The sequence below is a fragment of the Myxine glutinosa genome, chromosome 2, assembly GCF_964187855.1.
Source record: "Myxine glutinosa chromosome 2, kmMyxGlut1.1, whole genome shotgun sequence".
Taxonomy (NCBI): domain Eukaryota; kingdom Metazoa; phylum Chordata; class Myxini; order Myxiniformes; family Myxinidae; genus Myxine; species Myxine glutinosa.
The window spans coordinates 3,793,217-3,819,343 of record NC_136262.1 but is presented as its reverse complement, the minus strand read 5'-3'; the positions used below and the strand labels follow the sequence as shown (position 1 = coordinate 3,819,343).

General features: G+C 44.6%; 1 protein-coding gene across 1 annotated transcript in view; it reads right to left on the bottom strand.

The window, feature by feature from the left end:
* Positions 1-26,127, bottom strand: part of LOC137422423 (phospholipid-transporting ATPase IC) — a 283,539-nt gene that overhangs the window by 52,233 nt on the left and 205,179 nt on the right. The window contains 3 exon segments of the mRNA XM_078772905.1: positions 1,531-1,754; positions 3,947-4,253; positions 15,502-15,604. Coding sequence (XP_078629031.1) covers positions 1,531-1,754; positions 3,947-4,253; positions 15,502-15,604 — 634 coding nt within the window.

Genomic DNA, 26,127 nt, shown 5'->3' with positions numbered 1-26,127 from the left:
TATGAAAAACCAACACCGAGAAACCTATTAAAGTCACCCCAATAGGTACATGCACCGAAAGAAAGATAAAGATACGACAAAAACACAAATGAGAAATATCACTTAGCTTCGAAAGCGTGCGCGCATGGAACAGCTTCGAAAAGACGTGACCTCGCCGTGATCTCGCGAGATCTCCAATCATCTCAATGTGTATATCATTGTACACCGCTCCTTTCCTATGCCACCTCCAGGCATTGCAAATCGTCATTGCCGGGCACCGAAGGGGGCTTGGCAGTGACGCACGCTGAAAGAGAGTACTCAGTTTTCACTCTGGTTTCTTGTTTGTTTGTTTTCTTGTTTCCTTGGTTGTCCGGACGATATCTCAGCCATCCTTTGAGCTAGGAAGCTGAAATTTCGGCACAATAGTGAGCAAGTCCTTTGTCAAAAACGGTATTTTTTGTTTTTTGATTAATCAATTAATTGAGGAGTTATTTAATTATTAGCGTTTAATTAAGTACTTATTTAATTAATTAAATTTCATTTCTCTTCTGACCATTATTAACTCAGGCACCTTTTGAGTTAGGAAGCTGATATTTGGACATGCCAATGACCAGGTGATTTGGCTGCAAAGGATATTTTTGATTTATTAATTAATCAATTAATCGATTAATTATTTAATTATTCGATTAATGACAAAAAAATTTTTTTTTTTAAAGTTACAGATTCTGATGAAATAGTGGTGGTTTATGTGTTCTCTGACCAAATTGATTAATAATTTAATTTTTTTATGATTATTATTTATTTATTTTCATTATTAATCATTTATTTATTTTCTTTCTCATTTGGCCAATATCTCAGGCACCTTTTGAGCTGGGAAGCTAATATTTGGACATGAGTGACCAAGTGATGTGGCTATCAAGGATATTTTTGATTTATTGATTAATCATTTCATCTATTAATTATTTATTGATTAATCGATTAATTATTTATTGAGTAATCAATTAATTATTTAATTTTTTATAAATGACTTATTTAATTAAATTTCTAAAAGATACATCTTCGGATGAAGCACTAGTGGTTTAGTTATGCGATTAGCCAATTGATTATGAAAATATTTTGTGATAATCTTTTATTGATTTTAATTAAACAATTAATCAATCAATTAGTGTACACCTCTCCCTCCCAATGCAGCCTTAATGAGCTGCACTGCGGTATTGCCGGGCGCCGGAGGCGCCCCGGCAATGCCGCGCTGCAGCATATTTAATTATTTGGCATGGGGCGGTGTACTTTGAATGTATGTGTACTTGTTTTGAATTATTTTGTAAAAATTGTTTGAAATTTTTTTCCACTTTGATATTATGGGGTATTATGTGTTGAACAGTGACAACGCATCTAAATTTAATCCATTTTAAATTGAGGCTGTAACAACAAAATGTGAAAAGTCAAGGGGTGTGAATACTTTCTGAAGGCACAGTATGTCACATTTTAACAGTGTCGATCAAAAAACGAATAACGGTTTATTTTACAAACATGGAAACGAGTCAATCATACTTGCGCAGAGAAGCCGTTGAAGAACCCAAACCAAAAGTGGACCAGGGTGAAGGCAAAGTTCTTGTAGAAGAAATAACACAGGAAGTTTGTGATACGCAGGTAGGACCAACGACCGTGCACCAGAAGTAGCCGCTGCAGGAAGCGGAATTGTCCAAAGGAAAAGTCGCTCGCCAGCACGGCCTGCATCCCCTCCTGTCCACTGATTCCCACACCGATGTGAGCCGCTGGAAGGACAGGAAGAGGTGTCGTACGCTTTTAGCGGTAAGATGAAACCGAATTACAACAGAAGATTGTGTGCTAGCTTTACCTCCTTTTGTAAACACGTTAACAGAAAACTTACCGTGCTATGAATAATAAGCCCGATATTAAATTTGCTTTGTTTGCCGCAACCCGAGCCTGCAAACGGAGCAGGCATCCATTCGTTCATGTGCATCACATTGCGGATGGTTCCATCGTTCCAGGCAATGCGCCCATCGTGGTGCTGCGGTGCCCCCGGGAGATTAGAGCAGACATTTGGATTTAGGCAACGTGTTGGATGTTGGTAAACAGCCTAGTTTTTTGTGAACGACACTGGCAAACTTTTTAAAACCCACCAGCAATAAATAACCACACCGAGTGGCGTAATGGTTAGAACGTCCACAAGAGTCTGAGAGGCGGCGGGTGGTTCAAACCCCCAGCATCTTGACATGTTGATGTGGGGCCTGACATGTTGATGCGGCCCGTGACGTGTTGATGCGGCCCATGACGTGTTGATGCAGCTCGTGACATGTTGATGCTGCTCGTGACATGTTGATGCTGCTCGTGACATGTTGATGCTGCTCCTGATGTGTTGATGCAGTTCGTGACGTGTTGATGCGGCTCGTGACGTGTTGATGCGGCCCGTGACATGTTGATGCGGCCCGTGATGTGTTGATGCGACTCGTGACGTGTCAATGTGGCCCGTGACGTGTTGATGCGGCCCGTGACATGTTGATGCGGCCCGTGACGTGTTGATGCTGCTCCTGATGTGTTGATGCGGCCTGTGACGTGTTGATGCGGCCCGTGACGTGTTGATGCGGCCCGTGACGTGTTGATGCGGCCCGTGACATGTTGATGCGGCCCGTGATGTGTTGATGCGACTCGTGACGTGTCAATGTGGCCCGTGACGTGTTGATGCGGCCCGTGACATGTCAATGTGGCCCGTGACGTGTTGATGCGGCCCGTGACGTGTTGATGCGGCCCGTGATGTGTTGATGCGGCCCGTGACGTGTTGATGCGGCCCGTGACGTGTTGATGCGGCCCGTGACGTGTTGATGCGGCCCGTGACATGTTGATGCGGCCCGTGATGTGTTGATGCGGCCCGTGACGTGTTGATGCGGCCCGTGACGTGTTGATGCGGCCCGTGACGTGTTGATGCGGCCGGTGACGTGTTGATGCGGCCCGTGACGTGTTGATGTGGCCCATGTGGTGATATTTTGTTCAGCATGTTATGCAGTCATTATCACGAAACGTGAAAACATGTATTCCACCCAAAATGGATCAACACTCCTGAAAAGAAAGGAATTTCACAAGCCATATTAGGCCAGTTAGAGAGCCACCACGCAATGCCCGATCCAGTAAAACAAATCGGGTCCAATAACTCCATAAATATGATGTTATATATCATTTGGGGCCCATCTGTCAATGGTGAAGAATCACTTTAATTTTAAAAAAACAACTCTCATATCCACATCCGGATATTCCCAAAAATCGAATCATTTCATCCTCGTCACCCGCACAACCTCTCCACCTAATTTCATCCGAATCCGTCCAGAACGTTTTGAGATGTCCTGCTCACAGACAGACAGACAGACAGACAGACAGACAGACAGGGGTAAAATCTAACCTTCATCTACCTTCGGTGACGTATCACATATGTCGTAAGAAGATGTCATATGATCTGTCGGATAATATTTAGATTTACAAGTTGTAGTTTCCAAGCAGCTTCGTCTTTTGTGTTTTAGCCACATTCAGGTACAGTAGATGTTATTGGCACAAACTGTGCTAATGTCATGGGGCCTAAGTGTCCTAAACGGGAACCTCCATTTTGGGTACCTCTTTCAAAGGTGAACATGTGGTGTTGCCCGCTTGAACTCTCAGGGGCTCAGGTAATATTATATCGACAACTAGAAGGGTGCTCGGCAGGTAGGGCACACACCTTCACCAAGCTAAACGGTTTAGGTTTACGATAGGCCGGATCAGGATCTTCACCAAAATCGAATCAATTCGTCCTTGTAACCCTGAATCAGTCCGTAACCTTTTGAGAAATCCTGCTCATAGACAGACAGACAGATGGAGAGACAAACAAGGTAAAAAGATAACCCCATCCACCTTCGGTGGCAGAGGTAACAAAATAATATTCAAATAACAACACCAAGGTGTACATGTAGATCCTTACTATTGATCATGTTGACATCGTTGGCTCCATCACCAATGGCCAAAGTGACGGCCTTCTTGTGCTTTTTCACGAGCTTCACGACCTCTGCCTTTTGAAGCGGCGACACGCGGCAGCAGATCACGGTGGCACATTCGCTCGCCAGCTCGATGAAGCGCCGCTGACGTTCCTCCAGCTGTTCGATTTGCTGCTTTGCTTGTCGCTCTTCGATGTCATTGGCTGCTGCCTCCGATGCTGAAACACCGCTCCTCCTCTTTTTCTTCATTCTTCTAAGTTGAAATCGGGATTTTTTATCACTCAATATGGTGGTCTGAAAAAAAAGGAACAATGGTCAAATGGGCGTCTTATTCGCTAAAGAAAGAGTTATATGAAATGTAATCGACCGAGGTTAAAGAGACTACAAGAGTGGTTCAAATGTGAATTGTTTTTTGTTTGTTTGTTTATAAAGGAGTAATTGATGTAAGAGGGGGAGGGGCGTTAGGTGCAAGGGGTTCCAGACCCCAGCTCATTTTTAGCTCACCTGGGACAACGTTCAGGGGAGCTTATATGATAGCGAGTCGTCCGTCTGTCAGTCAGTCAGTCCGTCAGTCAGACCGTCCATCCATCAGTCTCTCCATCAATCAATCAGTCAGTCAGTCAGTCCGTCAGTCAGACCGTCCATCCATCAGTCTCTCCATCAATCAATCAGTCAGTCAGTCAGTCCATCGATCCATCAATCGGTCAGTCGGTCTGTCAGTCCGTCAGTCCATCAGTCCGTCAGTCCATTCGTCAGTCTGTCCGTCAATCAGTCCATCCGTCCGTCAGTCTGTTCGTCAATCAGTCCATCCATCCATCAGTCTGTGCGTCAATCAGTCCGTCAGTCCATCAGTCCGTCAGTCCATCAGTCCGTCAGTCCATTCGTCAGTCTGTCCGTCAATCAGTCTGTCCGTCAATCAGTCTGTCAGTCCGTCAGTCTGTCCGTCAATCAGTTTGTCTGTCAATCAGTCTGTCAGTCCGTCAGTCCGTCAGTCCGTCAGTCCATCAGTCCGTCAGTCCATCAGTCCGTCAGTCCATCAGTCCATTCGTCAGTCTGTCCGTCAATCAGTCCGTCCGTCCATCAGTCTGTCCGTCAATCAGTCCGTCAGTCCATCAGTCCGTCAGTCCGTCAGTCTGTCAGTCCGTCAGTCCATCAGTCCATCAGTCCGTCAGTCCATCAGTCTGTCAGTCTGTCAGTCCGTCAGTCCGTCAGTCCATCAGTCCGTCAGTCCATCAGTCTGTCAGTCTGTCAGTCCGTCAGTCCGTCAGTCTGTCAGTCCATCAGGCCGTCAGTCCATTCGTCAGTCTGTCCGTCAATCAGTCCGTCCATCCATCCATAAACACTTAAAACTTCTTCTCCGAAACCGCTGAAGGGATTGCAACCAAATTTGGAACAAATTATATTTGTGGTGTTGTGACTAAAGTTTGTTCGAGGCATTAACAATGTCGGGGTTTAAGGGGGTTTACCGGGGTCAAAGTGGATCCAGGTTTGACCCCCAAAGTAGAAATTTGCTTTTTCCTCTGAAACTACACACACAATTTCGATGAAACTTCACCAGAACCTTCATCACCTGTGATGTACCAAAGTTTGTTCACGGCACTAAGAAAATCGAAGTCTCAGTGGCTCTACGGGGGGTCAAAGTGGGTCCAGGTTTGACCCCCCAAAATAGGTATTTGGTTTTTTCTCAGAACCTACACACACAATTTCGATGAAACTTCACCAGAACCTTCACCACCAGTGTTGTACCAATGGTTGTTCAAGGCATTAGAAAAATTGGGTCTGAGGACGAATACAGGGTTGGGGGAGGGAGAGGAGGAGGTGTGTTCCCCCCCCCACCCCTAAAATAGGTATTTTTTTGTGTTTGTTTGTTTAAAGTCTTATGATTATATTAGTATAATTCTACATACTGCCCTGTCTTCGAGCAACCATTGAAATTGGTTTAAAATACCTTTAGTCGTGCAGTATACTGTTTATTCTACCAGGTGAGCGCCAGGGGTATTGCCCCAATGTTTTGTTAAAGAGGGGGGGAGGGGGGGGAGTCAATGATGGAGTAAAGAAGAAGAAGACGATTAAGAACCGGCAACTGTGCCGCTATCGGACGTAAGGCAAATTCATTGTATATTTTTGTACTATTTAATGCCAGTAAAGTGCGCTCATCCTAAATTGAATTTATTAATTTATATACGTGGGAAAATGACATGCTCCAGACCAGGAATCGAACCCAGGTCCTCTGGAACACCGTGCCTGTGCACTGCCATCTGAGCAATCTGGGCGACCATGAGTGAGGGAGTGCAATTTTCCCACACATATGATTGCCACTCTCTTTCCGTCAATGCCTCCGAGGCAATCGCTGCTAACCATAGGAGCACCAATGTCCTGAACACGAGAGGGTCCTCCTCCAATGGGGGGGGGGACAAACCTATGTCGGCTATTATAAACACCACTGGGGGCGAAGTGAAGCAATTACATGAATGAACACGATTGAATAATTAAATTGATATATGTGGGAAAATTGATATATGTGGGAAAATTGATATATGTGGGGAAATTGATATATGTGGGAAAATTGATATATGTGGGGAAATTGATATATGTGGGAAAATTGATACATGTGGGGAAAATTAATATATGTGGGAAAATTGATATATGTGGGGAAATTGACATGTGGGAAAATTGATATATGTGGGGAAAATTAATATATGTGGGAAAATTGATATATGTGGGAAAATTGATATATGTGGGAAAATTGATATATGTGGTAAAATTGATATATGTGGGAAAATTGATATATGTGGGGAAAATTAATATATGTGGGAAAATTGATATATGTGGGAAAATTGATATATGTGGGGAAAATTGATATATGTGGGAAAATTGATACATGTGGGAAAATTGATATATGTGGGGAAAATTGATATATGTGGGAAAATTCATATATGTGGGAAAATTGATATATGTGGGAAAATTGATATATGTGGGGAAAATTAATATATGTGGGAAAATTGATATATGTGGGAAAATTGATATATGTGGGGAAAATTGATATATGTGGGGAAAATTGATATATGTGGGAAAATTGATATATGTGGGAAAATTAATATATGTGGGAAAATTGATATATGTGGGGAAAATTGATATATGTGGGAAAATTGATATATGTGGGGAAATTGATATATGTGGGAAAATTGATATATGTGGGAAAATTTATATATGTGGGAAAATTGATATATGTGGGAAAATTGATATATGTGGGAAAATTGATATATGTGGGGAAATTGATATATGTGGGAAAATTGATATATGTGGGAAAATTGATATATGTGGGAAAATTGATATATGTGGGGAAAATTAATATATGTGGGAAAATTGATATATGTGGGAAAATTGATATATGTGGGGAAAATTGATATATGTGGGGAAAATTGATATATGTGGGGAAAATTGATATATGTGGGAAAATTAATATATGTGGGAAAATTGATATATGTGGGGAAATTGATATATGTGGGAAAATTGATATATGTGGGGAAAATTAATATATGTGGGAAAATTGATATATGTGGGAAAATTGATATATGTGGGGAAAATTGATATATGTGGGAAAATTGATACATGTGGGAAAATTGATACATGTGGGAAAATTGATATATGTGGGAAAATTCATATATGTGGGAAAATTGATATATGTGGGAAAATTGATATATGTGGGGAAAATTAATATATGTGGGAAAATTGATATATGTGGGAAAATTGATATATGTGGGGAAAATTGATATATGTGGGAAAATTTATATATGTGGGAAAATTGATATATGTGGGAAAATTGATATGTGGGAAAATTGATATATGTGGGGAAATTGATATATGTGGGAAAATTGATATATGTGGGAAAATTGATATATGTGGGAAAATTGATATATGTGGGAAAATTGATATATGTGGGGAAAATTAATATATGTGGGAAAATTGATACGTGGGAAAATTGATACGTGGGAAAATTGATATATGTGGGAAAATTGATATATGTGGGAAATTGAATATGTGGGGAAAATTGATATATGTGGGAAAATTGATATATGTGGGAAAATTGATATATACACAAAGAATTAAGTTAAGCACCCCCCCCCCCCCGTTTTTTTACAACCTCGCACATTACAAGTTTGTTGTCGTCAAAACAGTGTAATATACCCATGATATTGCTATATTTTCTGGAGAAGTGATATTATGGTCACATAAAAACATAACAATCATGCCGTTTTCAATATTTTATTCTGAATAATTTAAGGTGAAATTTTTTGGGAATTTTAGGCATATTTTCACCTCAATTTAAGTATGGAGCTATAGGTCCATCACGGACAGTGTGGATGACGTTTATGTTTCTAACGTACAGTCATTGTTCTGAGAAGACCTCTAGCGATCTTTGCGTCAATAACGTGTGTAGGACCCACGTGATCGGATCACTGACTCAACCCTACGTCTCATAGACCTGTAAGCCGTCGTATGCGTTGCTGTGGCAGGTTGTTCCATTCCCGATGTAATGCACGTTCCAATTCATCCAGATTGGCTATTGGAGTGGACCATCTTCGCAATTTGTCGTCCCAACATGTCCCAAACGTGCTCGAGGGGGTTCAACCTGCCACAGCAACGCATACGACGGGCTTACAGGGTCTATGAGACGTAGGGGTTGAGTCAGTGATCCGATCACGTGGGTCCCTACACACGTTATTGACGCAAAGATCGCTAGAGGTCTTCTCAGAACAATGACTGTACGTTAGAAAACATAAACGTCATCCACACTGTCCGTGATGGACCTATAGCTCCATACTTAAATTGAGGTGAAAATATGCCTAAAATTCCCAAAAAATTTCACCTTAAATTATTCAGAATAAAATATTGAAAACGGCATGATTGTTATGTTTTTATGTGACCATAATAATCACTTCTCCAGAAAATATAGCAATATCATGGGTATATTACACTGTTTTGACGACAACAAACTTGTAATGTGCGAGGTTGTAAAAAAACGGGGGGGGGGGGGGGGGGTGCTTAACTTAATTCTTTGTGTATATGTGGGAAAATTGATATATGTGGGAAAATTGATATATGTGGAAAAATTGATATATGTGGGGAAATTGATATATGTGGGAAAATTGATATATGTGGGAAAATTGATATATGTGGGGAAAATTGATATATGTGGGAAAATTGATATATGTGGGAAAAATTGATATATGTGGGAAAATTGATATATGTGGGAAAATTTATATATGTGGGAAAATTGATATATGTGGGAAAATTGATACATGTGGGAAAATTGATACATGTGGGAAAATTGATACATGTGGGAAAATTGATACATGTGGGAAAATTGATACATGTGGGAAAATTGATACATGTGGGAAAATTGATACATGTGGGAAAATTGATACATGTGGGAAAATTGATATATGTGGGAAAAATTGATATATGTGGGAAAATTGATATATGTGGGAAAATTGATATATGTGGGAAAATTGATATATGTGGGGAAAATTGATATATGTGGGGAAAATTGATATATGTGGGGAAAATTAATATATGTGGGAAAATTGATATATGTGGGGAAAATTGATATATGTGGGAAAATTGATATATGTGGGGAAAATTGATATATGTGGGAAAATTGATATATGTGGGAAAATTGATATATGTGGGAAAATTGATATATGTGGGAAAATTGATATATGTGTGGAAAATTGATATATGTGGGAAAATTGATATATGTGGGAAAAATTGATATATGTGGGAAAATTGATATATGTGGGGAAATTGATATATGTGGGAAAATTGATATATGTGGGGAAAATTGATATATGTGGGAAAATTGATATATGTGGGAAAATTGATATATGTGGGGAAAATTAATATATGTGGGAAAATGATATATGTGGGGAAATTGACGTGGGAAAATTGATATATGTGGGGAAAATTGATATATGTGGGAAAATTGATACATGTGGGAAAATTGATATATGTGGGAAAATTCATATATGTGGGAAAATTGATATATGTGGGAAAATTGATATATGTGGGGAAAATTAATATATGTGGGAAAATTGATATATGTGGGAAAATTGATATATGTGGGGAAAATTGATATATGTGGGAAAATTTATATATGTGGGAAAATTGATATATGTGGGAAAATTGATATATGTGGGAAAATTGATATATGTGGGGAAATTGATATATGTGGGAAAATTGATATATGTGGGAAAATTGATATATGTGGGAAAATTAATATATGTGGGAAAATTGATATATGTGGGAAAATTGATACGTGGGAAAATTGATATATGTGGGAAAATTGATATATGTGGGAAAATTGATATATGTGGGAAAATTGATATATGTGGGAAAATTGATATATGTGGGAAAATTGATATATGTGGGAAAATTTATATATGTGGGAAAATTGATATATGTGGGAAAATTGATATATGTGGGGAAATTGATATATGTGGGAAAATTGATATATGTGGGAAAATTGATATATGTGGGGAAAATTGATATATGTGGGAAAATTGATATATGTGGGAAAAATTGATATATGTGGGAAAATTGATATATGTGGGAAAATTGATATATGTGGGAAAATTGATACATGTGGGAAAATTGATACATGTGGGAAAATTGATACATGTGGGAAAATTGATATATGTGGGAAAATTGATATATGTGGGAAAATTGATACATGTGGGAAAATTGATACATGTGGGAAAATTGATACATGTGGGAAAATTGATACATGTGGGAAAATTGATATATGTGGGAAAATTGATATATGTGGGAAAATTGATATATGTGGGAAAATTGATATATGTGGGAAAATTGATATATGTGGGGAAAATTGATATATGTGGGGAAAATTGATATATGTGGGGAAAATTAATATATGTGGGAAAATTGATATATGTGGGAAAATTGATATATGTGGGAAAATTGATATATGTGGTAAAATTGATATATGTGGGAAAATTGATATATGTGGGGAAAATTAATATATGTGGGAAAATTGATATATGTGGGAAAATTGATATATGTGGGGAAAATTGATATATGTGGGAAAATTGATACATGTGGGAAAATTGATATATGTGGGGAAAATTGATATATGTGGGAAAATTGATATATGTGGGAAAATTGATATATGTGGGAAAATTTATATATGTGGGAAAATTGATATATGTGGGAAAATTGATATATGTGGGGAAATTGATATATGTGGGAAAATTGATATATGTGGGAAAATTGATATATGTGGGGAAAATTGATATATGTGGGAAAATTGATATATGTGGGAAAAATTGATATATGTGGGAAAATTGATATATGTGGGAAAATTGATATATGTGGGAAAATTGATACATGGGGAAAATTGATACATGTGGGAAAATTGATACATGTGGGAAAATTGATATATGTGGGAAAATTGATATATGTGGGAAAATTGATACATGTGGGAAAATTGATACATGTGGGAAAATTGATACATGTGGGAAAATTGATACATGTGGGAAAATTGATATATGTGGGAAAATTGATATATGTGGGAAAATTGATATATGTGGGAAAATTGATATATGTGGGAAAATTGATATATGTGGGGAAAATTGATATATGTGGGGAAAATTGATATATGTGGAAAAATTGATATATGTGGGGAAAATTAATATATGTGGGAAAATTGATATATGTGGGGAAAATTGATATATGTGGGAAAATTGATATATGTGGGGAAAATTGATATATGTGGGAAAATTGATATATGTGGGAAAATTGATATATGTGGGAAAATTGATATATGTGTGGAAAATTGATATATGTGGGAAAATTGATATATGTGGGAAAAATTGATATATGTGGGAAAATTGATATATGTGGGAAAATTGATACATGTGGGAAAATTGATATATGTGGGAAAATTGATATAGGTGGGAAAATTTATATATGTGGGGAAAATTTATATATGTGGGGAAAATTGATATATGTGGGAAAATTGATATATGTGGGAAAATTGATATATGTGGGGAAAATTGATATATGTGGGGAAAATTGATATATGTGGGGAAAATTGATATATGTGGTGAAAATTGATATATATGGGAAAATTGATATATGTGGGAAAATTGATATATGTGGGGAAAATTAATATATGTGGGAAAATTGATATATGTGGGGAAAATTGATATATGTGGGGAAAATTGATATATGTGGGGAAAATTAATATATGTGGGAAAATTGAGATATGTGGGGAAAATTGATATATGTGGGGAAAATTGATATATGTGGGAAAATTTATATATGTGGGGAAAATTGATATATGTGGGAAAATTGATATATGTGGGAAAATTGATATATGTGGGAAAATTGATATATGTGGGAAAATTTATATATGTGGGAAAATTGATATATGTGGTGTTCGAGAGGATCTAGGTTCCATTCCTGGTCTGGGCATGTACGTTTCCCACATATATTAATTTAATTTAATCCTATTCATTAATGAAATTTAATTTTATCCGCCAACATCGGTTACACTTGTAGTCAGTGTACTGTTCATCCGTGCCAACTTGTTAGTACTTTCAATCATGAACTTTGTTCCATTTATTTGTCCAACCAATGTCAGTAGTGGAGGTAGTTTTTATCTGGTTGCTGACCAATCACTTTGCCCTACATTTCACTGCTGGACTTGAGGACCTCTGACTTACGGGACGAGAAGGCTTTATCATGTAAGTGAGGATGCCCTTCTGACTGGCAGCTTGTGCTTTTACAACTTCGTGCAAATGACTCATGGACTCTGCACGACACCCACAGACACTGCACAACAAACACGGACACTGAACGACCACGCAGACACTGCACGACATACACGGACACTGCACGACCACGCAGACACTGCACGACATACACGGACACTGCACGACATACACGGACACTGCACGATCACACAGACATTGCACGTCATACACTGCACGGCATACACGGACAATGCATGACCACACAGACACTGCACAACATCGACGGACACTGCATGACCACAGGCACAAACGGTGTACCGGGAAAGTATGAAATGGGACAATCTGAATCATACATGACACCTGGTCAGCCTGAGGTGTCTGAGTGTACATGGGCAGTGTCGGCTGTCGGGCGATGACGGGTATTTCTGCTGGAGTAATATAATTGATGTATCACTTTATACAAAATCCCTGATAAATCGCCAATTGAACAGAAAAACAAAGCCTACCAACCTGTAGTGAACTTGTGACGTGTTTTCATCTTCACGAATACTTCCATCGTCTCCATCTTCGTCTGAATCGCTCGCATAAGGCTCGAAACAATAAGGCCCCATAATTCCACTGAAAGCGTTTCCATCATTAATTTTGTCTCTAATAGCTTCTTCAGAATCCCAATGATCAGTGTCAACACACTGAGAACCTTCAGAGTTGCTAATGATGGTGGAATCGGTATCAGAATCTGATCTCAGCATGCACTGTTCTCCATGTAAGTCGCCATTTGGATCAAGGTGGGTTCTGAGTGTGACATCACTGGTGGAATTGAAAATTGATACTTTAGCGCTTTTTTCGGCACTTTGTGATTGGCAAAAAAAATTCTAATTTGTTTCCCTTCAAATTAGACAGCGAAATGTTTGATGGTTTTCAGAAAAAGACCTTTTGCGTTTGGATTCCCGTTTAAGCCTTTGCAGCGATGTGAAAGGTAATATTATTAAATGATCCCCAACCCCATTCCTTAGTGAGTGTAGGGAAGTGATTTAGGCCCCAGAAAGTTTTTTAGAAAGAAAGCAAAATTTGATTTCTTCAAAATGCCAACAGGATTAGATTCTGAATGATTTTCAGAATCATTGGAATCCTCCGTGATGAAGCTACCTCCGAGGGCCTTTCACTTTCTCACCGCAGGCAGGTTGGTGGTCTTTCTGTCTTCTACCAACTCCTCTCCGGCCTTGCTCCTCCAGCTCTCTCTGGGCTCTGTCCCCCAAATATTCCTAAAGGTCGCACAAGATCTGCCTGCAACCCTCTTATGGTTAAACTGCCAAAATCAAGACTCTCTGCTCACTTTCACTCCCTCATTCCTCTTTTCTCCCACCTCTGGAACAAACTCCCCCACTCCCTTCAATCCCACTCCTCCCTCCAGGTCTTTAAAACAGCTGTTCACCACCATCTCTTATCATCCCCCATCCAAAACCTTGATCTTTTCTACCCCTGCTAATTTCACCCCAAATCCTCTTTTTTGAAATACCAACTTCTTTCCTGGAAGTCCTTGGTGTCCTTGTGTTTATACTTCTCCCACCCCCCCCCCCCACCCCTTCCCACGCCGCCTCCTCCCAAGCCGCCTCCTCCCAAGCCCTCTCCTTCCCACACATTCCCGATGTCCTTCACAAATGTTGTGTTTATGTGCTTCCCCTTCTCTCCCCATCGTCTACCGCTCCTCTATTTATACACTTTGTTTGTGTGATAAATGTTAGCTCTTTCATGAGCCTCGATTATGTATACAAAAAAAAAAAAAAAAAAAATGCACCGGACAACGACAGGTACCCTGATAGTTAATACATCTAGATTATTACTTTGTTATAACGGTGATGTTATGATGCCATTCTCATTACAGTATGACATTATCATTGGATGGAATTGATCAATTTGTGGTGAAAGTTAAGTTTACTTCCCGTAGGCGTGCAGACCAGCGACACTTAACCGATACACCACCCATACATGTATACGTACAGTTTTCTCCAAATTTACCTGAGCAGAGTATTAAACAAGGCTAGTGACCATTATGAATGGGGTTATGTGTTGAATAAAGCTCACAATTGGGCCATATGTCTGTTGGAGGCAATACGACGCATCACAGTGGACGCCATTGTTGGGAGAAATCACAAATGAGGCCCCAAAGTCTAAGTTATAGACAATCCATATACATTATACAGTCCACATAATATAATGTGATGGCCAGAAAATTGGATAGGCAATGGGATACATCATTCATGCGTGAAGAATCATGTAAGCACCTTTTTAGCTAAACATCACTGTGGCTTAGCTAGCGGCCTACCTAGAGGCCTAACAAGTTGAGATGGCTCGGGTTCGTTAATCTGCAGGGCATGCAATAAGCATAGAATGAAGCAAGGATGTTGGATTTCCTCCAATTTTATTCAATTTCATGTTAAACAATAGTAGTGACTATTTGAAAAGGTAATCATACATTGGACAGAATTGACTGGATAGTTTTTACTACCGGTAGGTGTACCCCACAAAATGGCATGATAAGCTATTTATACACCTAAAGATGGAGTTTGTCCAAGGTGGAAAACAATCTAGGGGAAGTGGGGGAGGGGGGATGAAGTCGCTGCAACCTCAAACATCATTGCAGAAGATATTTACACTATCAAATGATGATATTTACAGTAACAAGATAAACATCAACAATAATTTAAAAGACAAACGTAAATATTTATCAGACACCACAATTTGATGGCTCGTCACACTTAGCGTACCAGAGTGTTGCCAGTCACGATGAGGGCTTTATGTGAGCGATTCAGAATCTGGTTTTGGTCGCTTGGAGGATCTTTCCGTCTAATTGACTGCTGAATCATTTTGCTGTAAAAGCAGAAACAGTGTGCACAGGAAAATCCATCTCACATTCGGTAATCAAACAACATTTCCAAAGCACTTGAAACCATTTAAATAGAAACAAATTTCAAAAGCCAGCTACATCTATCTACTACTAGCTGAAGTAACGGGCATTGCCTGAGGAGGGGGAGAGAAGGGAGGGGGCATGGGTGAGGGTAGAGGGAAGGGGAAGGGTAAGGGTAAGTGGGAAGGGAGGAATCGTTCACTCTCATTGGTGTTATAATCCAATCTGATCTGAAGTGGAATAGTCAAATCTAGCAGATGGTATCTCGTGCTGCTCGACGACTCTTCGTTCTTTGTACCTTGAAGAAATTCCATGTGAGTGCCCCTGATCTTGTTGAAATATACAAAGGGTACATTCCCCCTTTGCTGGAGGTATGTGTGTCTGTGTGGGGTTCTGGCATCACAAGGGCTCAGTCAGGAGATTGAACGACTCCAGAAGTGTGCGCTCCATTTTATTGCGTACCCATCTATTCGGTCTATGCGCAACAACTTCGTCATTTTGGTATAAAGTTGTTGAGCGAACGCAGGAATGAGCTTCTCTTGCGTTTTGGACTTGGTCTTCTAAAATGTGATCTTCACTGTGATATTCTTCCTCCTACCCGACAATCTGTCTCATTATAATATGCAACTCAGGAATGCTCAACATCTTGACCGACCGACCGACCGACATCTTGACGGTGTAAGACTCAAAGATACAATAATTCAACAATTCCTTTTTGGACTGAAATGCTTAATTTTGTTATGTTGGTGAATAAAATCAATTGCATGCATAATATCTGCTCGTTGTTCTTCCTAATTTTTCTGCTATTTTTGGTTATTTTGTTGTTAAAATTTATTATATTATTATTATCGTTTGATTATATACGTTTATTTATTCCATACACTTATTTTGATACATAATATGTACATTCATTTAATTTTATATGATTATTATTATTTTTATATACATTTGTAAGTTTTATGAAATAGTTTTATTATTATTGTAAACTTGACAAATTTCAGTCTTCGGACTGCCTTGTCCAGTGTTTAATGATTTCAATAAACGGAAATAAATGAATGAATGAATGAATGAATGGGGGTGGGGGAATGGAGGGGGAGATGAAAAGGGGAGGGTGAAAGGGGGAGGAAAATTTACCTGTGCAAAGAGTATAAAAGAGTATAAAATTTGAAATTATAACTTTTTTTGGAGGAGTGTCCAGGGGGGGGGGGGGGGGGGGAAAGGGAACATAAATATAGGGGTCAAAAAACCCTGCATTCAGCGACTTGAGGGACCATCTGGACTTGGGAAATGAAAAACACAATGTAAATATCGGGGTAAAAAAAACCCCCACATTCAGCGACTTGAGCAACCATCTGGACTTGGGAAACTAAAAAAACAATGTAAATATCGGGTTAAAAAAACCCCGCACTCCACGAGTTGAGCGACCATCCAGACTTGGGAAACGAAAAAACAATGTAAATATCGGGTTGAAAAAACCCCGCACTCCACGAGTTGAGCGACCATCCAGACTTGGGAAACGAAAAAACAATGTAAATATCGGGGTAAAAAAAAAAACTCGCGCTCCACGACTTGCACGACCATCTGGACTTGGGAAACGAAAAACACAATGATTTTTACCCGTACTTGGGAAACGAAAAAACAATGTAAATATCGGGGTAAAAAAAACCCCACATTCAGCGACTTGAGTGACCATCTGGATTTGGGAAACTAAAAAATAATGTAAATATCAGGTGAAAAAAACCCCGCACTCCATGAGTTGAGCGACCATCCAGACTTGGGAAACGAAAAAACAATGTAAATACAACAACAACAACATGCATTTTAAGGCCATTTTCCCTGCTAGAGCGGGGGTTAGCCTTGCGGTCCCCATGACAATCATCTCCATTTTGCCCTATTTTCTGCATCTCTCCTTGTTAACCCCCTTGCCCACATTTCTTCTTCTACCATCTTTAGCCAAGTCTTTCTCGGTCTTCCCCGTCCTCTACTTCCTTCTACATTCATTTCCATCACTCTTCTCAACCAGTCACTTTCATCCTTCCTCAACACATGACCAAACCATCTCAACCTGTTCCTCTTCACAGCATCAATCACAGGCTCTATTCCCATCATCTTTCGCAATTCATCATTTGTCTTCCTCTCTCTCAACGATACTCCGCACATCCGTCGAACCATTCGCATTTCCACCCTTTCCAGCCTTCGTTGCTGCTCTACATTCATGACCCATGTCTCGCTCCCATAAATCATAACACTTCTCACACATGCAGCATACACCTTTCCCTTGAGCTTCAACGACACTCCCCTCCTCATCAGCACACCATTCAGTGCCCGAAACTTCTTCCATGCACATCTCACTCTAGCAACCGTTGCCGAGTCTGATCCACCTTCTCCATTCAGCATGTCTCCGAGGTAGCAAAACGTTTTCACACCTTCCAGCTTCACGCCGTCTCCAAGATCCAACTCAACATTTCCTCCATCTGCAGCTCCATCTGTGCACACCTTACATTTGAATGTAGCTGCCACACTGGTTAATGACCCTCTCAGACCACTACATTTTTGATGAACCCACTCAGCGCACATTGTGCATTGAATGGAGTTCACTCCGACACCCTTCCTGCACACAGCACATGGCCACTTCCCAGTTCTTTCCACCTCACCACATGCCGAACCACTTGCCATCACCTTCGTCTTTCCTATATTCACCTTCAGACCTTTTGTCTCCATACATTCCTTCCACTTGTTCATCTTTTCCTTCAGTCCATCCATACTTTCCGCAATCAACACCAGATCATCCGCATACAACAACTCCCATGGTAAACCCTCCTTTACGGTCTGAGCCAGCACCTCCATCACAGCTACAAATAGTAGTGGACTTAGTACCGACCCCTGATGCACTCCCACCTTCACCTCAAACTCACCACTGTTCCCGTCCTTCGTCCTTACAGCTGTGCATGCTCTTTTGTACATTGCCATCACAACTCTGATCAACCATTCCTCCACTTCTAACTTCCTCAATGCCCATGTCAATACTTCGCGTGGAACCCTATCGAATGCTTTCTCCAGATCAACAAACCAAAGAAACAACTTCTTCCTCTTCTCCATGTACTTCTCCTGCAACTGCCTCACAATAAAGAGCGCGTCTGTCGTTCCTCTTCCTGGCATAAATCCAAACTGCATTTCGTCGATCTTCACCTTCTTCCTTATCCTCCTCTCCAACACCTGTTCCAATACCTTCATTCCATGCTCCAATAACTTTATCGCTCGGTACGAGCCACACTCCAGAGGGTCACCTTTCCTCTTGTATAGAGGGACGAGGGTACTCAGTTCCCAATCCACTGGAATGCGACCTTCTTTCACCACCAGATTACAGATCTCTGCCATTCTCTTCACAACCCAACTTCCTGCTGCCTTCAACATAGCTCCCACAACTCCCGTCGACCCTCCCGCTTTTGTACTCTTCATTGCTTTTATCGCTTCCTCAACTTCCTTCTCAGTTATCTTCTCTGCCGGTCCTAAAACTGGGTTACTCTCCATGTTGCCATCCCATTCATTCTCTGTATTCAACAGCATTTCCATATATCTTTTCCATCTTCCTTTAATTCCATCTGGGTCCACAACGATTTGTCCCACTTCATCCTTCAAGCAACTCACCCCCATCACAGTACACCTCTCTTTCGCTATCTGCTTTGCAATCCTGAATACCACTCTCTGACCCTCTTCCGAATCCAAGCGTTCTCCGAACATTTTCCTACATGTCTCCTGCACCTTTTCTACCTCTTTCTTTGCAGCCTTCTTGGCTGCCTTATAACTTTCATGCTCTGCTTTTTCTGCTCCCGCACCCTTCGCCTTCTGCCACTCCTTGAACCTCTTCCTCTTCTCGTCAATCCTCTTTCCAACTTCATCATCCCACCACCATGTTTCCGAGTGCCTCGGTGGTCCTTTTGTCCATCCACATACCTCACCAACGGCTCCCAACAGACTATCTTTCATTAACATCCAACCACGTCCAAGCTCAACCACATCATCCTCTACCCTACTCAGCCTCTCTTTTAATGCCTCCCTTACTGTCACCTCTTTCAACCTCCACACCTTCATTCTCGGTTGGTACTTCACCGCCGAGCTCTCCTCGCACCTTTCACCCTTATGTCGCAGACAACCAAGTGGTGCTGTGAAACAGCCTCCTCCCCCGGGATCACCTTTGTGTCCCGGAGGTGCCCCCTATCTCCCCTACGCACCATCAGGTAGTCAACAGTTGTCGTCGACCCACCTGACGTGTATGTAACAAGCTTATTATCCCCTTTCTGGAACTGCGTATTACAAATCAACAAATCAGCTCCATCAGCAAACTCCAAAATCCTTTCACCTTCTCGATTTCTCACACCATATCCATAACCCCCATGAACTCCCTCAAAACCGTCCATACTCCTTCCCACATGTCCATTTAGGTCTCTTCCTACCACAACAACTTCCTCATCTTTCACGTTTTCCATCAGCTTCTCTATCGCACACCAGAACTTGTCCCTCTCTTCATCGCTCCGACAAACCTGCGGAGCATATCCCAAGATGACGTTCACCAAGAGCTTTCCAATCATCATTTTCACCATCATCAACCTATCACTGACTCTAGTCACACTCACCACACTGTCTACAAACTCCTCAGAAAACAGGACACCAACACCATTCACGCCCTCTGGGCACCCTTGCCACACAAACTTGTATTTCTGTCCCTGCCTACCATTCACCATTCTCACACCACTTCCCTTCCATCTCGTCTCTTGCACACAACATATGTCCACTCTTCTTCTGACCAATACTTCCACCACTTCTCCTGATCTCCCTGTCATTGTCCCTACATTCCATGTCCCAAACCTCAGAAACCGATCTCCACTTTGGGCTGTACCCTGCCCATATGTCGTTTTAATTGTCATGGTTCTCTTTTTGAGGCAATGTTTTTATGGCTGGATGCCCTTCCTGACGCCAACCCTCTTAGTCGCCTCTTACGACACGCAGGAATACGGTGTACCTATTCTAACCAGGGTACACACCGTACACACCGGTCCAAGTCAATTCAAGTAAAAGCACAAGGATGGCCGAGTCGTCCTCCCAAATACATTACACATACAAGCTCCTCCACAAGCTTGAGATCACCATTGATAACAAAGAAAAGGTTTGTTTACACTGCACGTTAAGTAGCCAAGATGGCCAGGCGCACAGAATGCAAACGCAACACTTTCGAAGGTTAGATCCCCAGTGAGCAGAAGCACTCGGAGCCACCAAGCACGCCGTGCAAACGAACCCCAGGAAGCAGGAAAGGAGGCCTCAAGCACGCCGTGCAAACGAGCCCCAGGAAGCAGGAAAGGAGGCCCCAAGCACGCCGCGCAAACAAGCCCCAGGAAGCAGGAAAGGAGGCCCCAAGCATGCCGTGCAAATGAGCCCCAGGAAGCAGGAAAGGAGGCCCCAAGCACGCCGTGCAAACGAGCCCCAGGAACCAAGAAAGGAGGCCCAAAGCACGCCGTGCAAATGAGCCTCAGGAAGCAGGAAAGGAGGCACCAAGCACGCCGTGCAAACGAGCCTCCGGAAGCAGGAAAGCAGGCCCCAAGCACGCCGCGCAAACGAGCCCCAGGAAGCAGGAAAGGAGGCCCCAAGCACGCCGCACAAACGAGCCCCAGGAAGCAGGAAAGGAGGCCCCAAGCACGCCGTGCAAACGAGCCCCAGGAAGCAGGAAAGGAGGCCCCAAGCACGCCGCGCAAACGAGCCCCAGGAAGCAGGAAAGGAGGCCCCAAGCACGCCACGCAAACGAGCCTCAGGAAGCAGGAAAGGAGGCCTCAAGCACGTCGTGCAAATGAGCCGCCCGGTCGCTGGAAGAAGCTCGGGGCCCATGGACAGCGCAGTCGGTGCCGCCAGGAGACACACGGGGATTGTAAGGGCCAGGCGCGGCCCGACGACACCATGGACCACAGTCGAGGGACCCTCGGCAGAGCCCGGGGCCGAGGAGCAGGTGAGGAACACCGGCTCGGAAATGCTCCCGACGGGAAAGGACACGAGACGCAGCTCTGGCGAATGCAAATATCGGGGTAAAAAAAAAACTCGCGCTCCACGACTTGCATGACCATCTGGACTTGGGAAATGAAAAACACTGATTTTTACCCGGACTTGGGAAATGAAAAAACAATGTAAATATCGGGGTAAAAAAACTCGCACTCCACGACTTGCACGACCATCCGGACTTGGGAAACGAAAAACACAATGTAATGTAATCATTTATCAGGGTTAAAAAAAACCCGCACTCCACGACTCGAATGACCATGTGGACTCGGGAAACGAAAAAAAAAAGTAAATACTAGGGTAAAAAAAAAACCGCACTCCATGACGAGCAACTATCCAGACTTGGGAAACGAAAAAAAAAGTAAATATCGGGATAAAAAATAAAAATCACGCTCCACGACTTGGGACCATCCAGACTTGGGAAAGGAAAAAAAATCAATACATTTGTTCATACGAGAAATCGCTTTGACATTCTCGATACCAACGATCTCACCGACAGCAAAGATTAACTTCTCCATGTCGATCTCCGACGGAGGAACACACACGATCCCGTGCTTTCGGATCAACGCTTCAAACGAAGAATAGCGTGACCTTTGACCCGCCATGGTTATTCAATGGCCGGATATATGAAAATAAAACACCGAACACCGCTGAAACTTCGACGGGTCGTGAGAAAATGAGAGCAATATAAACGAAAAGAAAAAATATAATGAGTTGTAGTGGTTACCTTATGCACATGTCGCGGTTACCTTATTCACTTATCCGCATGTGATGGTTACCATTACGATGGGTTTGGTATAACCCACGCACACGGGCATTTGGTTGTGTCGTCGTGACGCATGCGCGGCTGTTGGAGCCACGCTCTCCGAAGAGGGTGCTTGTTTTATATAAGCCGTTACGACTTCCGTTTGCTAGCAGTTGCTGGAGATTTCTGTACAATAAACTACCTTTTGTACCCAACGAAATGGCCTCTTCTTATAGTCTTCGGCAACCGCTAAACTGGTGACCCCGTTGCCCCCGAACGTATTCGGGGGCCGCATGAACACGGCAGGATTGCGACCGCAATTTCTTCGACAAGACCCAAACTCGAACTGCCGGAGTTTTAGCAACGGTGAGCGGCCATGTGGTTCGCGCATCGCGCTCGGTTCCTCCTCTACAACTCGAGGGGCGAACCAGCTCCGGGACCCTCCGAAGGAACGCCGTTATGGGGCGTTGGCGGCACGGCTACTTCGTCGCCTCCGCGCACACAGGCCGGGCACGGCTACTTCGTCGCCTCCGCGCACGGCTACTTCGTCGCCTCCGCGCACACAGGCCGAGCACTACTGCTCGTCGCCTCCGCGCACACAGGCCGAGTACTGCTACTTCGTCGCCTCCGTGCACACAGGCCGAGTACTGCTGCTCGCCACTCCTACTGCTGCTCCGACGACGGATCCCGAGGCTGATGCTGCTCATCTCTTGCGCACGCACGGCTGCTTTGTTACCTTCGCGCGCACTGGAGCCTCGTTGTCTTTGCGCGCACCGCTGCTCGCCGCTCCCGCATTTCCTACTGCTGCAACTACAGCTGCTGCCGCTGCTCAGCAGCCGCGGCCCGACTCGGTTCCACCCGTGGCCCGGCTCTGTTCCACCCGCGGCCCGGCTCGGTTCCACCCGCGGCCCGGCTCTGTTCCACCCGCGAACTATGTACACGCCCGTGGCGTCCCTTCTGGGGGGGCGCATGTAGTGGTTACCTTATGCACATGTTGCGGTTACCTTATTCACTTATCCGCATGTGACGGTTACCATTGCGATGGGTTTGGTATAACCCACGTACACGAGCGTTTGGTTGTGTCATCGTGACGCACGCGTGGCTGTTGGAGCCACGCCCTCCGAAGAGGGTGCTTGTTTTATATAAGCCGTTACGACTTCCGTTCGTGAGCAGTTGCTGGAGATTTCTGTACAATAAACTACCTTTTGTACCCAACGAAATGGCCTCTTCTTATCGTCTTCGGCAACCGCTAAACTTGCAATATAAACGAAAAGAAAAAATATAATGAGTAAAGAAGAAAAGGAAAAGAAAAACAAACTCGATAAAATAATTCTACTCAACGGTAAATTGATCGATAGGAGGCACCACCCAGAGCGGAAAATCGGTGGTAAAAGTTGATTAAGCCCAAAACCTCTCGCAGTTTGCGTTTAGATGAAGGCAACAGAAAATCACAAATAATCTGCACCCTCTCCTCGAGCGGACGGATGCCTGGGCGGTTAACACAACGGCCAAGTCCTGTAAACGGGTGAAAAGGAGACAAAGGTGTTCCTGATGTTCTTCTGCGGTTTTGCTATGCGAATATAATATTAAAGCACGGCGTTACGCGCGCTGCTTGTGAGCAAGGAGGAAGCGGACAAGCGGTAACATATAAACGTCTTTATTGTAAGACTACACTGTAACACTGAAATGCTCCGGGCTGGTCGCCCGGTGTATATCATGAGGCCACGCCCACTTGGTGCGTGGAATGATGTCACCACGCCAGTGGGCTTTTGTGTCCGCCACACGCGCCCCCCCAGAATTCCCGCGCACCTGGAGGGCCAGTTTGCGGGGCAGACGAATGACCCGGCCGAAGCGCCCCCTGGCGATCGGCGGCGTCCGGGTGCAGGGATGCCAGGTGGGATGCCCCTGGCTGCCCCTGGGATGGGTGCAGGACCGGGAGGCGGCGGGGCTGGGCGGTGCCGGGGGTCCGCCCGCAGGAGGGCGGCCCCGACGTGGGGGTCGGGCCACTGGCGGTGGATGGTCCACATCGAGGTGGGCCGGCTTGAGGCGGTCTACCGAAACGCGGTCAGGAGTACCGCCGATGTCCAGGGTGAAGTGCTTCGCCCCGGTCTCCAGCACGCGGAAAGGCCCGTCGTACGGGGGCCGCAGTGGTGTCCGATGGGCATCGTGGCGGACGAAGACGTACTCCGCCGTGCGAAGCTCCGGGGCGACGTGCGTCGGTGGGTGCCCGTGGCATGCCGTTGGCACCGGGGCGAACCTCTGGGCGGTCTCTTGCAGAGCGGAGCGCTGCTGTGCCGCGGACCATGGTGCTGTGGAGTCGGGGAGGAACTCGCCCGGCACCCGCAGCGGTTGCCCGAAGACCAACTCCGCCGCGGATGCGCGCAGGTCCTCCTTGGGCGCCGTCCGGAGGCCCAGCAGGACCCAGGGGAGCCTGTCGACCCAGCCGCCGTCGCAGAGGGTGGCCCGGAGCGCGGCCTTCAATGAGCGGTGAAATCGCTCACACAGGCCGTTAGCCTGGGGGTGGTAGGCCGTGGTTCGGTGCAGCCGGACCCCGAGCCCCTGTGCAACCGCCCCCCAGAGCTCCGAGGTGAACTGGGGGCCGCGGTCGGATGAGATGTCTGAGGGGGCGCCGAACCGGGCGACCCAGGTGGCGATGAAAGCCTGCGCGACATCGGCCGCCGTTGTCGACGCCAAGGGCACGGCCTCCGGCCACCGGGTGGTGCGGTCCACCATGGTGAGGACGTAGGTGAAACCCCGCGAGGGGGGCAGAGGTCCCACCAGGTCCACGTGGACGTGGTCAAACCGGCGTTCCGGCACCGTGAACGGGGCCAACGGGGCCGGTGCACCTTGGCGCGCTGGCACGCGAGGCACGTCCTGGCCCAGCCGCGGACGGCCTTCCGGAGGCCATGCCAGACGAACTTGTCGGCGATCAGCCTTTGGGAGGCCCTCGCGCCCGGGTGGGACAGGCCGTGGATGGCGTCAAACACCTGGCACTGCCAGCCCGCGGGCACGATGGGGCGAGGACGCCCGAGGGAGACGTCACACAAGAGGGCCACGCCCGCGCCGTCGAACGGCACCTCGGTGACGCGGAGGCCCGTGACGGCGGTCCGCAAGGCCTGGACGTCGGGGTTAGCGGACTGGTCCGCTGCCATCCGGGCATAGTCGATGCCGAGGTGGACTGCGTGGGCGACGGCCCGGGAAAGGCAATCCGCCACCGGGTTGTCCTTCCCCGTCACGTGCTGGATGTCCGTTGTGTACTCGGACACGGCCGAGAGGTGACGCTGCTGCCGGGCCGACCACGGCTCGGTGACCTTGCCCATCGTGAAGATCAGCGGCTTGTGGTCGACGAAGGCAGTGAACGCCCGGCCCTCGAGCAGATGGCGGAAGTGCCTGACCGCCAAGTGAAGTCCGAGCAACTCGCGGTCGAAGGTACTGTAACGGCGTTCGGGCGGGCGAAGCTGCCGGCTAAAGAACGCCAGCGGTTGCCAAGCTCCACGCACCCATTGCTCGTGCACCGCGCCCACCGCGTAGTCCGAGGCATCGGTGGTGAGGGCGATCGGTGCATTGGGCGCCGGGTGCGCGAGCATGGTGGCGTTAGCCAAGGCGAGCTTCGCGCCCGTGAACGCCGTGTCCATCTGCTCGGTCCAGGTAACGTCGCCTTTGCCCGGCTTACCTCGGAGGGCTTCGTGCAGAGGGCGC